This window comes from Strix uralensis, chromosome 1 (genome assembly GCF_047716275.1).
Source record: "Strix uralensis isolate ZFMK-TIS-50842 chromosome 1, bStrUra1, whole genome shotgun sequence".
Lineage (NCBI taxonomy): Eukaryota > Metazoa > Chordata > Aves > Strigiformes > Strigidae > Strix > Strix uralensis.
The window spans coordinates 175,332,951-175,344,792 of NC_133972.1; the positions used below are offsets into that span (position 1 = coordinate 175,332,951).

Consider the following 11,842-nt stretch of genomic DNA (forward strand, 5'->3'; position numbering starts at 1 on the left):
TGGAGGGTGGGCTGGAGCACAGCCTCAGCAAGTTTGCAGATGATACAAAACAGGGAGAAGTGGTTGATAGAGCAGATGTTTGTGCTGCTATTTAGAGGGACCCTGTCAGGCTGGCAAAATGGGTCAACAGGAATCTCGTGAACTTCATCACTAGAAAAGGCAGAGTCCTGGACCAGGAATAATCCTGTGCAGCAGTACAGGCTGGCAGCTCTCGGGCTAGAAGACAGCCTGCCACGAAAGGAGCTGGAGGTCCTGGTGGGCACTAGGTTGACTGTGAGCCAGCAAATGTAGTCTTGCAGCAAAGGTGGCGAATATCATCTTGGGCTGCACTAGGAAGAGCGTTTCCAGCAGATTGAGGGAGGTGATCCTTCCCTTCTGCTCCTCATAGAGACACTGCACCTAGAGTATCTTGTAAGGTTCTGGGTTCCCCGTTATAAGACAGACACGGAACACACAGGATTGTGTCCAGGAAAGGGCCACAAAGATGATTAAGGCTTGGAACATCTGTGATACAGGGAGAGGCTGAGAGCTGGGATTGTTTAGTCTGGAGAAAGCTTAGGGGATCTTACTAATGTGTTTAAATGTCAGGTGGAGCGGGGGGAAGACAGACCCAGACTCTTCTGAAACAGAAATTTGTGATGGAATTGAAATTCTATTTAAATTTAAGAAAAAACTTTTCTACTGTGTGGTCAAACACTGGACCAGGCTGCACAGAGAGGCTGTGGAGTCTGTCCTTGGAGATGGTCAAAAGCCACTGAAAGTGGCCCTGCTCTGGTTGACCCTCCTTTGAGGTCTCTTCCAATCTCAGCTAAGGTCTGCTTCTGTATAAAATATCCCTGTGGGAATGTTGAAACTTAAGAGTAAGGGAGACTTCTGGTGTCATTGTTGATGAGGTAATTGAAATCCAGAAGTGTTCAACTTGGAAGGTGAATGTAGCTGCAGTCTATTAGAAATACAACTCTTTCTTTACCTCTTGCTTCTCAAGTGAAACACTAAAGCAAGAAAAGAATGAGAAGCAAGTAAAAATTGATATGAATATATTCAGTGAATATATTTTATTGGTAGTTATGACCAAGGGTCAAATGCCTCAACTGCTTATATCATTTAAAGGATTTGGTTGGTTGCATATTTATTTTCTCTCCTTTGGAGACTAGCAGAAAGTAAAGTCTTTGCCATGTAGAAGATTTGGGAAAATGAATGTTGCTGAGAGTAAGAGCTGGCCTACGTTGGTTCATACTATGGTATCAGTAGATGTAGTGTGCAGTAAACAGAGAATACCCCACTCTGTCTAAGAACATAATTTGCCCATGGAAAATTGCTAATTAATGAAACATCAAAGTCTGATCTCAAAGAGAAAATGTCGTTGTTTATTTTGGGACGTGAAGGGGTTGCAGTTTCAAATGCCTTAATACAGATGTCATGAAAGTTAAAGCTGTGGTTACTTTTAAGATCTGTTGTCTGGGTTGCATGCTGAGCATGAGCTATGCAAATCAACCCTTTCATCCACCTACAGAACATTTACTTCTGTATACTCTGTTACCTAATACCTCTGAACTAATATTGGCAGCAGCTGACGGTCCAGCTATGTCTAGTGATACATTGGCATGAATGAGGAGGGGAGGGATGTTTTTTTAGGTTAATGGACACATCTGAATGGGCTGTGAGAGCTGTAGGTTTCAGCGTTTGTATCGTGTGCCTCATGGTGGTGTAACCGCTGCCGCCGGTGTGCCATGTCCTGAGTGTATTGGTTCTCCCGAAGAAGCTGCTGCTGCTGCTCTCTCACTTGAACTTTGGTTTCTTTAAGGATTTTGGAGTATTGGATGAGTCGGAGCAATTCCTGGCGCAGATGCCAGTTCTCTGCTTTTACTTGTTTGATATGCTGAATTAGAGATTGTATCGCTGCTTCTTCTGCTCTCTTGGTGAGAACCTGGATCTTCTGATGAAAGTCTGTCTCACAGTCAGCCTTGGCCTGCAGAAATCTGCTCTTGATTTCGTGCATTTCATCTGAGTGCTGTATCTTTGTGGCCAACAGTTCCTTCTCTAGCTCTTTAATCTTTTTCATCCGTTCCAGCTGAAGAGATGGGTATTTGAAAGGCTGCAGGTCTTCAACCTCCTTGTTCATAAGAGAGTACTTTGTCTCCATATTCATCAGAGCGCTCCTTACCTCCTCCTCTTTTTCTGTATACTGTGAGATTAGCTTCTCTTTCTGCATCCAGACTTCAGACAGATCGGTGTGATTCTGGTCATTTAATGTTATTATTAGATTCTGGCACTTCTGGCTGTGTTTTCTTATGTAAGAGAGGTAAGCATTGCTCTCCTCCTGATTGCGTTTGGCTTCCTTTTCTAGGAATTTATTTTCCTGCAGGAAATGCTCCACTCTTCCCATGTATGTGTTCATATGTTCAGTGAGAATCTTGTATTCCTTCTGCAAGTACAGTTTCCTCTCTTTGACACGTATTTCCATGTCACTTATTCCTTTGGATGTATCTCCATTCTTGGTTCTTACTCCTTGCTTATTTTTGCCAGCGCTCATGGTGTCTTGTTTTATCTGCTTTGTCTTGGATGCTGTATTTCACACTGAGGGTATCAAACTCTGGCAAACTGTAGAAGAATGAAAAACCACAAATTCTAAGCCAGCATTTATGCCACATGTATGACCGTTGCTGTTCTCCCCAGTAATGCCCTCTTATGTTTGTATATTTCAAATGATTATTCTGGCAGCTAAAATGTTTGACCTAAAGCTTTTCGTGTCTGGCTTATGTCTTGAGTTGAAGCACATGTGCACATATATATATTTGCATTTTTACATTCCTAGTTAACTGAGAAGAAATACACATCTTCTTAAGATTTCTTTTTTGTCATGTAATGGGTTATTTCTGTAGTTTGGAATACAAAGTCAGATTCCACTAGCGAATTACTACGGCTGTACGATTTGTAGACAGTAGATCTTGTCCATAAAACTTCAGCAGCAAGTAAGTACTGAAGTGCTAATAGAGGCATGCCTGAAACTTGCAAATTCATAACAAATTCTGAAATAGAACTGCTGAGTCGTAGTGCTGGACTGGAAGTTGCCTGTAGAAAACATTATGGACAGTAGTACAGATTAAGCCCCATTCCTCCATCAAAGTTAGATTCCTTATTTGTATTTGAAGAGACGGCTGCATCCTTTTCCTGGATTTAGAAAGTTAGATCAGTATTGTCGTACGAAACGAGAGCAGAAAAGGAAATGCTGCAACCAGTTATAACCTAGGGCTTCATTGATCAGTCAAGGTATTTACTTTGGAGAGCGACCACATTCTTATCCTTCCACTGCTGAAGGTAACAAACTGATAACTTCTTGGACATCATCTTAACTATGTCATTTGTGATATGACACAGATAACTAAACATTTATGAATACAGAGAGAGTGAAAGAATGACCACAAGGGGATAATGGCTAAAGAAACATCCTTCCAGATCTGGCCATGGAATGTGTGCCATAGATTTTGATGGAGTGTTGAATGTGCCGTGCAGATGTGATCTTTCAGTTGCCTAGGACTGTGTTCTTCCCTCAGAGATGGTGGGTAGGAGATAGGTACAGAACATTATGGGGGGCTGAACATCAGTTTAGCATCTGTTGAGACCATGCTGGATTATTCATTTGGAGATTATTTATCTGGGCTGCTTTTTCTGTGTTCTGTTTTGGTTTTGTTATAGGTGAGTAACCCGAAACTTGCTTTCGTGTTTTGGCCAAATTAAGACAAAATGTTTTACTCTATTATGAGAAAGATGTTATGGCATGAGGATAGGACCTCTGTGCTTATTCATAGATGTACACCTAAGTTTCCATGGCAAGAGAACAACATCCCAGATAAGACCCTAGAGTGAAGAAACACGTGTAGTGCAAATAATGGTAAGGCTTACCAAGTTGCTAGTAAAATTTGTCACAGTAAGATGCACCTTTAGAGCACAGGATTGTTTGCCAGAAGGGTCAGACGCTACTGAATAACGAATGATGAAGTGCAGCAACAAGATAGAAGCTGTACACATCTGAAATCCATGCTTTTCCCTTTAGGTTCAGAATATGGTTTTTGTTGGTCATCTTGTCTGTGTGGCACAGGTTCACACTGGTAAGTATAGCTAAACACTTCCTGAATTTGAGAAATAAGTTAGAAGACATGTTTTGTAACTTCTGTGAGATACCAAGTGAAGGTGATGGAATAATGGTTGATGCCCTAGATAGCGCTTTTAAAAATCCATCTTATGTATATAACATGTTATTAAAAGTTAACACATCATAGGAAAGGGATGTCTAGTAATGAGACATAATTTTTGTGGTTTGAATGAGGCAGGGAATTGTTGAAATAATAAGTGGTAATAATTTGAATATATATTCAGACAGTGTGAGCACTATGCCTACAATCCTACATCAAGAATTTGCTAATTTTTTTAAGCATTCATTTCAGGAGGGAATTCAGGTTTTTTTAACATGCAACATTATGTTTTAAAACTACTGAGATGCCTGCAGTATAAGAGGCACAGTTAACTCCACAACAGATACTAAAGGAAGGAAAATGCATCAGTATTAATGATTCTTGCAGACGTGATTGAAAAATAAATGAGTGAATAGTGCTTTGTGTGCTGAATTTCTAAACTACTTATTCAAAAGAGGAACAATGTAATCAAGGATTTAGAACTGGAGAGAAGTCTGATAAGTCTAATGGTTTTAATGAACATTTGTAACTAAAAGTTACAGTCTCCTAATACAACTGGTGGCCCTTCTTAAAGAAAATATGCAAAATTCAAGTAAATAGGTGAACAAAACAGAATAAATATACTAAAATTGCCTGTCATAGTAATAACAGAACAGGTTCCAAGCTGGGAATGTGGCAGCTGCATCAGAAGTAGAGTGGGTATCGGGAGACGTAAGAATCTGTATAGAAATCAGTGCAGAAATCAGTGTTTTGGGAAACAGACTTCAAGAGCTAGAAGGGTGTCACAATGGACAAGTAGTGGAACTGAGTTAATGCTAATTGGGTAGTTTTGGGGGAAAGGCAATTGTAGAGCTGTATGAATGTTAGAGAAATTACTAAATCTGCATGGAAAAAATAGGCCTTGCTAAAGCTGGTATTATACAAAATGTGGGGGTTTTTTAAAAAGCACTGACCTTTCCTGCTCCTGTCGTCTTCATCGATTTTTCAAATAGCTGCTTCTGGCTTGCTGTTCCTGGTTTACTGGACAGTATTTGTTGATAGCCAAACTGTGATCTCTGAAGAATGGTGGTGTTTGTAAGCTGTGTGTATCCATGGTGATGAAACACAAGACAAGCTCTGCAGCGAGATTCCGTTCCCAGCTTGGTTGTGAGGCCTGCCTGGGACAGGCTGTATTACCTGTTGGCGTCAGTTAAGCAGAAACACAAAGGCAGTTTGACTTACAAGAATATGATGTGTAGTGGCCTCTGTAGTAATAGGGAGACAGCCTCAGCTAGCTGTTAGGATGTGCTGAAGGAAAAGGTGTGACTAAAGACATGGTCCTCCTTGGGAGTTAGCTGCCAATATCTGCTCAAGCACTTCTGGTCCATATATTTGTGTGATCTATTGGATCTGAGGGGGTGAGGGCTCATCCCAAGGTCTCTTTGATCCTTTTGAGGTCCCTGGGGGGTTCCCAGAGAGCTCCAGTGCTGTTCACACAGTAGTGGGGTGTGTCCTTTGTATTGGCATGAATGCTCGGGGCGGGATTTCCTGTTACCCTGGGGGCAGTCAAGGCCCCTCCACAGCTTTGTGAGGTTCCTAGGCTGCTCCTGAGTTTACTGGCATCAACCCGAGATCTCCCCAGTGTATCTGGGGCTGAGGCCTGTGTTGGTGGGGCTGGGAGATGGAGTTTCCACAGGGACACGGGGCACCTGCAGGCAACTTACTGTCAGTCACATTGATCCCCACGGTATGTCTTGGCTGTTTTGGTGTGCACCAAGACCCTTCATTTCTATCTATTTTTTTAAACATACATTCCTAGCTATTAAATACTAACTTTGGAAAGAGGGGGCCCACCGCAACATGCAGAGCTTGCTTGTTTTCCACCCGTGAATCCAAATCACAGAGCTGATGTTGCTGTGGAGAGAGTTGTGAATGTGCTAAGGAGGGCTGTGCGTCTTGTGTAGAATAAAATTCTTTGCGCTCTGTGTGTGTGTGCACACACGTGTGTGTTCCACATTTGAAATAAAAGTGAGCTGGCACAGCCTTTCAATGCCAGTATTGTACCTGCTGTGCTGGCTTTGCCGCAGGTCACGTTCATTTCTGCTGTGTCGCTGCAGCCTCTGCGGGGTCCGGTGGACGTGCCGCTGGCAGAGCCGGCGCCCAATGGGGTTGCCGGCGCCCAGGCGGGTGGTGCTGCATCAGCCGGAGGCTCCTGCTGGCAGAGCAGTGATGGTTGGGTGTAGCTGATGGTCGTGGCACAGCCACACATCTGAAGGTTTCATGTTCTGGTGTATCTGCTGCACGTGTGTTTGTTCCCCCAGGAATTTGGGGTTCACAGAAAAAATGGGTGGCAGAGCTGGAGAGGAGCAGATGATGGCTAAAGGCCAAGTCACTGGCTTGGAGGGGTCACTCTCCGTGGAGCTGCAAACTTTGGAGCTGACATGCAAAATTGTCAAGTGTCTGAGCTGGAGTAGCACTTGTCCAGTTTCTGGTCACACTGAGGCACTCCGGTTGTTTTTCCTGGGGATTCCAAAGTCCTTGGTTTCTATTTTAAATTTTGCTGCTTATTTATTTTAAAATATTTAGAATAAAACCTTAAATAGAGTAGTAACTAGAAAGTAACTAGAACAGTGTTTGGGAGTAAAAAATGCCTATGATCTATTTTAGCTATTATTTAAAACTTTACAGATAGTAATTACTCCCAATTTATATAGTAAAATTACAAATAGCAAAATATAAATAATAGAGCACTAATTGGGAGTAATACCTGAAGAGAAATGCATCTAGTTAATATTATTACTTAAGGAACTAGGCAATAATATTTCCTAATCTGTATTGTAATGAAAAAAATTAATGCTAAAGATAAAAAACTAACTGGGAGTCATTAATAGCTAAATTTAAACATAGCCATTATTAAATAAATTGCAGACATTAATGACTCCGAGTTAGAAACAAAATAAGAGTTTTAGATTTTAAAACAAATAGATTTGAAAACTAATTGGTAGTGTTTAATGCTTAAATTACAACCTACCCATAAGTAAGTTCAGAGGTAATAATGACTCTCGCTTAGAACCAAAACAGTAATGGAAGCTTTAGATTTTTAAATAAAGAGAAATAAAAATCATGAAATAATGATTAGTCTTAAGTGTATGTATTAAAAAAAAAATCACAGGTGGTAATGAGTCCCAACCAGAACTAACCTAACATTAAAAGATTTAGATTTAAAATAAAACTAACAGTGAATCATGACTACCTAAATTTAAATGTAGCCCCGGAGGGGCAGGGGGAGGGAGTCACACATACTAAATACTCCCAAGTAGAGCTAAAATAAAATAGTGCAGCTTAAATTTCATTAATAAAAAGTTAAATTGAATTTTAAAAACATATAGAACACTAATTGGGCATCATTAATGATTGTTATTTATTCAATAATAAGAGTTAAATGTATGCATTAACAGTGCCCAAGCAGTATTATCATAATAAAAATTTCCAGTTATGAAGTAGAAATAGAATACTAGTTTGGAATAGTTTAATAATATTTTTTTATTTAATTTTATTAAATATTTTACTATAATATATTGTAATTATGGTAATTAAAGCACTCCTAATTAGGTTTCTAATTCATGATCTGAAATCGTGATTTAGAATAGTAATTAAACTTTCCTTTTGGGTCAGTTCCTCCTTTTTTGTGCTTTCTCTCCTTTTCAGTTTTTCCTGCAGCAGTAGTAAATGGAACGCTCTCTGGGTGCTAGCCATTCATTCACTGTAGTTTATAATGTTAATCTATCTAGGCTGTTTAAACAATATATTGTCTAGTTAACTAATGAGATAAAATACAAGGAATTAATGAATTGCAGCCAACTAGTCTTCCACTAAATACTGCTGCACCAGTGCTAATACTTGTTATTTTTATACCTTTTTTCTTAGTAGACTGTCATGCATTCCAACACTGGTAATTTCTATTCTAACTCAGAGTAGCTACTGCTCAGAATAATCATGAGACTAGATTATTGTAACCTCTAATTAGCAATATTGGTTAAATAGCAATTATTGCTTAAATAGGCAAGGAGCGCAAGTTATACAAATTAGCGCCTTTCTCCCCCGACACGCACAGCCTCGGTCACCCACCCCCCCCCCCTCGGTCACACACACCCCCACCCGGTCCACCCCCCCCACCCGAGCTCCACCCCGGACCCAGCAGGCACCGACCCTGGGGCCACCCGCGACTGCTTCGGCCCACGCGGGAGGAAACGGGGCGCTGGGGTGCGCCGGGCCCTGGAGACCCGCGCCCCGGGGGCCTCGGCAGCTCCGGCTGCACAGAGTGGCATCTCGGTGACGAACCGGCACTCCCACCTACCCGCAGTTTGGAGTTCAGGTCGACTGGTATCCTAATAAAATTTTTTGCTTTTTCAGGTAAATTTGTTTTCATTTCAGGTAAAAGAATAAACTTTTGTCGATGATAAGAGCTGCCTGTTACCTTCTTTAGGGTCAAGGGTCTCCTCTTCTGTTTGTTTGTAGTAATTTTATGGGCAAGCCTCTTATTTTTATAACTTTTTAGTAATATGTGGTGTCATTATAGTTAATTTTTGAACGCCTAGATGCCAGAAGAAATGTAATGAATGAAACATGATGGAAACTGATACTTAACTTGATCTTTATTTGATATTTTTTTTTTTTTTTCATTAGAGTGTTGATGGTATCTTGTCCTGTGGCTCAATCCCAATTCTGTTCAGTGGAGTCTTCAGTCTAGGACGTTTAAGTAAAAAAGCTTGTCCTTCCAAAAGAGGACTAGGGATTCATGGGATTGAGGTATTGACTTGGAGAGTCACTTAAGTACATGATGAGAATTAAAGCCAAATTTCGCTTAATGTTGCTGCTGTTGGTCTTCATTTTCATGAATTTCCCCACCACTCCCTCATGGTTGGGAGCTCTGAATCATAATTTTTTTCAGTCTCTTAATACATTTTTTCCCTCATGGAAAGGCTACATTTAAAAGTTAATTAGCTTCCTCACAAATGTGTAAGTCAGTAAAATTGAGTTATGATTATTAAAACCATAAAAATGACACCGGTCTTACAGATCTGGAGTATTTCTGAACATGTATTCATCACACGCAAATGTCATCGGGATACAGATCATCTGCACTTCACATTCTGCCCAGACAATATGCCAAGACAGGGGTGAGCTCCTAAAGAAAAGGTACAATATCATGGTTTTGTTTTGATGTTGTTTGGGTTTTTGTGTGGGTTTTGTGTTTGGGCTTTGTTTATTTTTTAAAAAAGAGTGCAGTGTTGACTGGTGCCAGCCTGCAGAGCTCTTGCTGCCTGACCTTTCCCTTTCCTCCCTTTCATTCCTCTTTCATGGCTGTAATTTTGATTTGGATAACTTTAGAAGAGCAATTTAGTTACTTGCCTGTGTAAATGTGCTGGTAATACCAGGAAGGTGAACGCTTGAACCAGTAGTGAATAACTTGACTACAAGTAGAATTTCTGAAGGAAGAACAAGGACAACAGGAAGGAAATGGCAAGTTACCAAAATTTTCATGGGTCAGACACATCAAAGTTTTACTGCCAAATGTTGTTTGGTAAGACGCTCCCAATGGCTATTTTTGGTAAGCATAAATTTTCAGGAAATTCAGGGTTGTGTGTGGAAAAACGTCTCCCTCTGTGTGTCCTGCTCCATAAATAGCATCAGTCTGTAGACGTGCAGTGGTGGGGCTGTTGTTCCCTACTCTCAGTATTGCCCAAGTGGTGGTGTGGTACTTAGACCTGACGCGTGGGTTTAGGAATGGAAGGAGAATGCCTGTTTTCTGTAAGGGCTATGAATGCTGACCCTTTTCTTCATCTGCTGCTTTTCTGTGCATGAGATAAAGCTTATTTTTCTCCCTTGTTCCAGGTCTAAATATTCCTGAAGCTGTTGCTGCTGTGGGTTTGCAATTTGTGTTACTGAATTTTTGTAGAATTCTTGTTATAGATCACTTCTACTCTGGCGAAGCATCAAAATACAGTTTTCAGTTTAAAGCTTCAGAAACTACATTCACTGAAATCAGTAACTAACAGTGTAGGTGAAACTAATCTGGCACGTACAGATGCTCGGTGCAGGGATGCTCGGTGGCTCCTTGTCAAAACAGCGAGGTGTGTGCGGACACGCGCAGGGTTGTGCTCTGGGTCTGAGAGCATTGGGTGTTTTTGCTATTGGAAGATGGAATAGAGCATGGGCCTGTTAAATCTAAGGACAGTCAAAAGCTGGGAGGGGCCCTAAGCAGGTTTGGTGGCACAACTGCAGTTTTAAAAGATCTAGACTGGAGAAGCAGGCTGGAAAAAAAAAAAAATCTTTCCTTTTTTGCACTGAGGTGGTTTGTGAGGACAGATGTGTTGCTGTACCCCTTAACAAAATACTCAACTTGGGATGTGTAGGGTGAGGAAATCTTGGCGATACTTAAGCTTGAGAAAATGTACGTAGATAGCTCTCTCATCAGTGTGTATCTAGAAAAGTGAGTTCTAGTGAAACTAAAGGTGCCAATGAGTCAAAAAAAAAAAAGGCCTAAAAAACAGAAAAGCTCTAGTGGCCTCTATCAACAGCTGTACGAAAGATGATGCAAAATACTTTTTCTCCACTCAGCTGCAGTCTTCCCAAACCTTCACAAAAGAGGAAGCTTTAGATTCCTACACAGCTTTATGCTAAAGGTTTTTTTCCTGTCAGCTGGATGTCAGTGCCACCATTTCACCATGGTTGCTCTTCTGCCATGAACATACAAGACAGATGCAAAGAACCCATAGCATCTGCAAGTTTTTTGGAAGGTATTGGTAGGATGGACTTTGAAGTTAACATTAAGAATGTGCCAACTCTCCTTCTATATTCTGTATATGGAATATTTTAACACAAATAGTGAAAAGAAAGTGTTGTGGTTTAAACCCAAAGGGCAACTGAGCACCACACAGCCGCTTGCTCACTCCTTCCCCCTCAGGGATGGGGGGAGAGAGATAAAAACAAAAGGCTCGGGGATTGAGACAAGGACAGGGAGGGATGACTCAGTAATTATGGTCATGGGCAAAAGGCACACTTGGTTGGGGAAGAAAAAGAACATCAATTTTAATTTGAACATCACCACCACTTAATATACACAGTAGGACAGTGTGAAATACCACCACATCTTAAAAACACCTTCCCCCCACCACTCCCTTCTTCCCGGGCTCAGCTTTGTTCCCCATTTCTCTCCTTCCTCCCCTGCAACGGCGCAGGGGGCAGGGATGGGGGTTGTGGGCAGTTCATGGTCTGTTGTCTCTGCCGCACCTTCCTCCTCGGGGGGAGAACTCCTCACACTCCTCCCCTGCTCCAGTGTGGGTCCCTCCCATGGAGACAGTCCTCCATGAACTTCTCTGACGTGAGTCCTTCCCACGGGCTGCAGCTCTTCCCGAACTGCCCCAGCGTGGGTCCCTTTGTTACCTGAAATAAAGACTCTTGAAACCATAAATTAGTTTAGAGAGGAGATACTGATTTATTCTGTGCAGGGTGCTAGGTGGAAAGCATCCACAAATCAAGCACACCACACCAAAGAACTTCAAAGTATTTATATACTCCAAACTACGTGATTACGTATTTTCTATAATGATTATTGGTTAGTTGCTTGTCACTTCTATCCCTTACTGGTTAGTAACATTGTGGTGGTT

General features: G+C 41.3%; 1 protein-coding gene across 1 annotated transcript; it reads right to left on the reverse strand.

Moving 5' to 3' along the window:
• Positions 1 to 842: 842 nt before the first annotated feature.
• Positions 843 to 9,223, reverse strand: CCDC166 (coiled-coil domain containing 166). The gene has a single exon (XM_074890214.1). It carries the CDS (start codon positions 2,531 to 2,533, stop codon positions 1,637 to 1,639), a length of 897 nt encoding a protein of 298 aa, XP_074746315.1. The 5' UTR covers positions 2,534 to 9,223; the 3' UTR covers positions 843 to 1,636.
• Between the last annotated feature and the right edge of the window lie 2,619 nt (positions 9,224 to 11,842).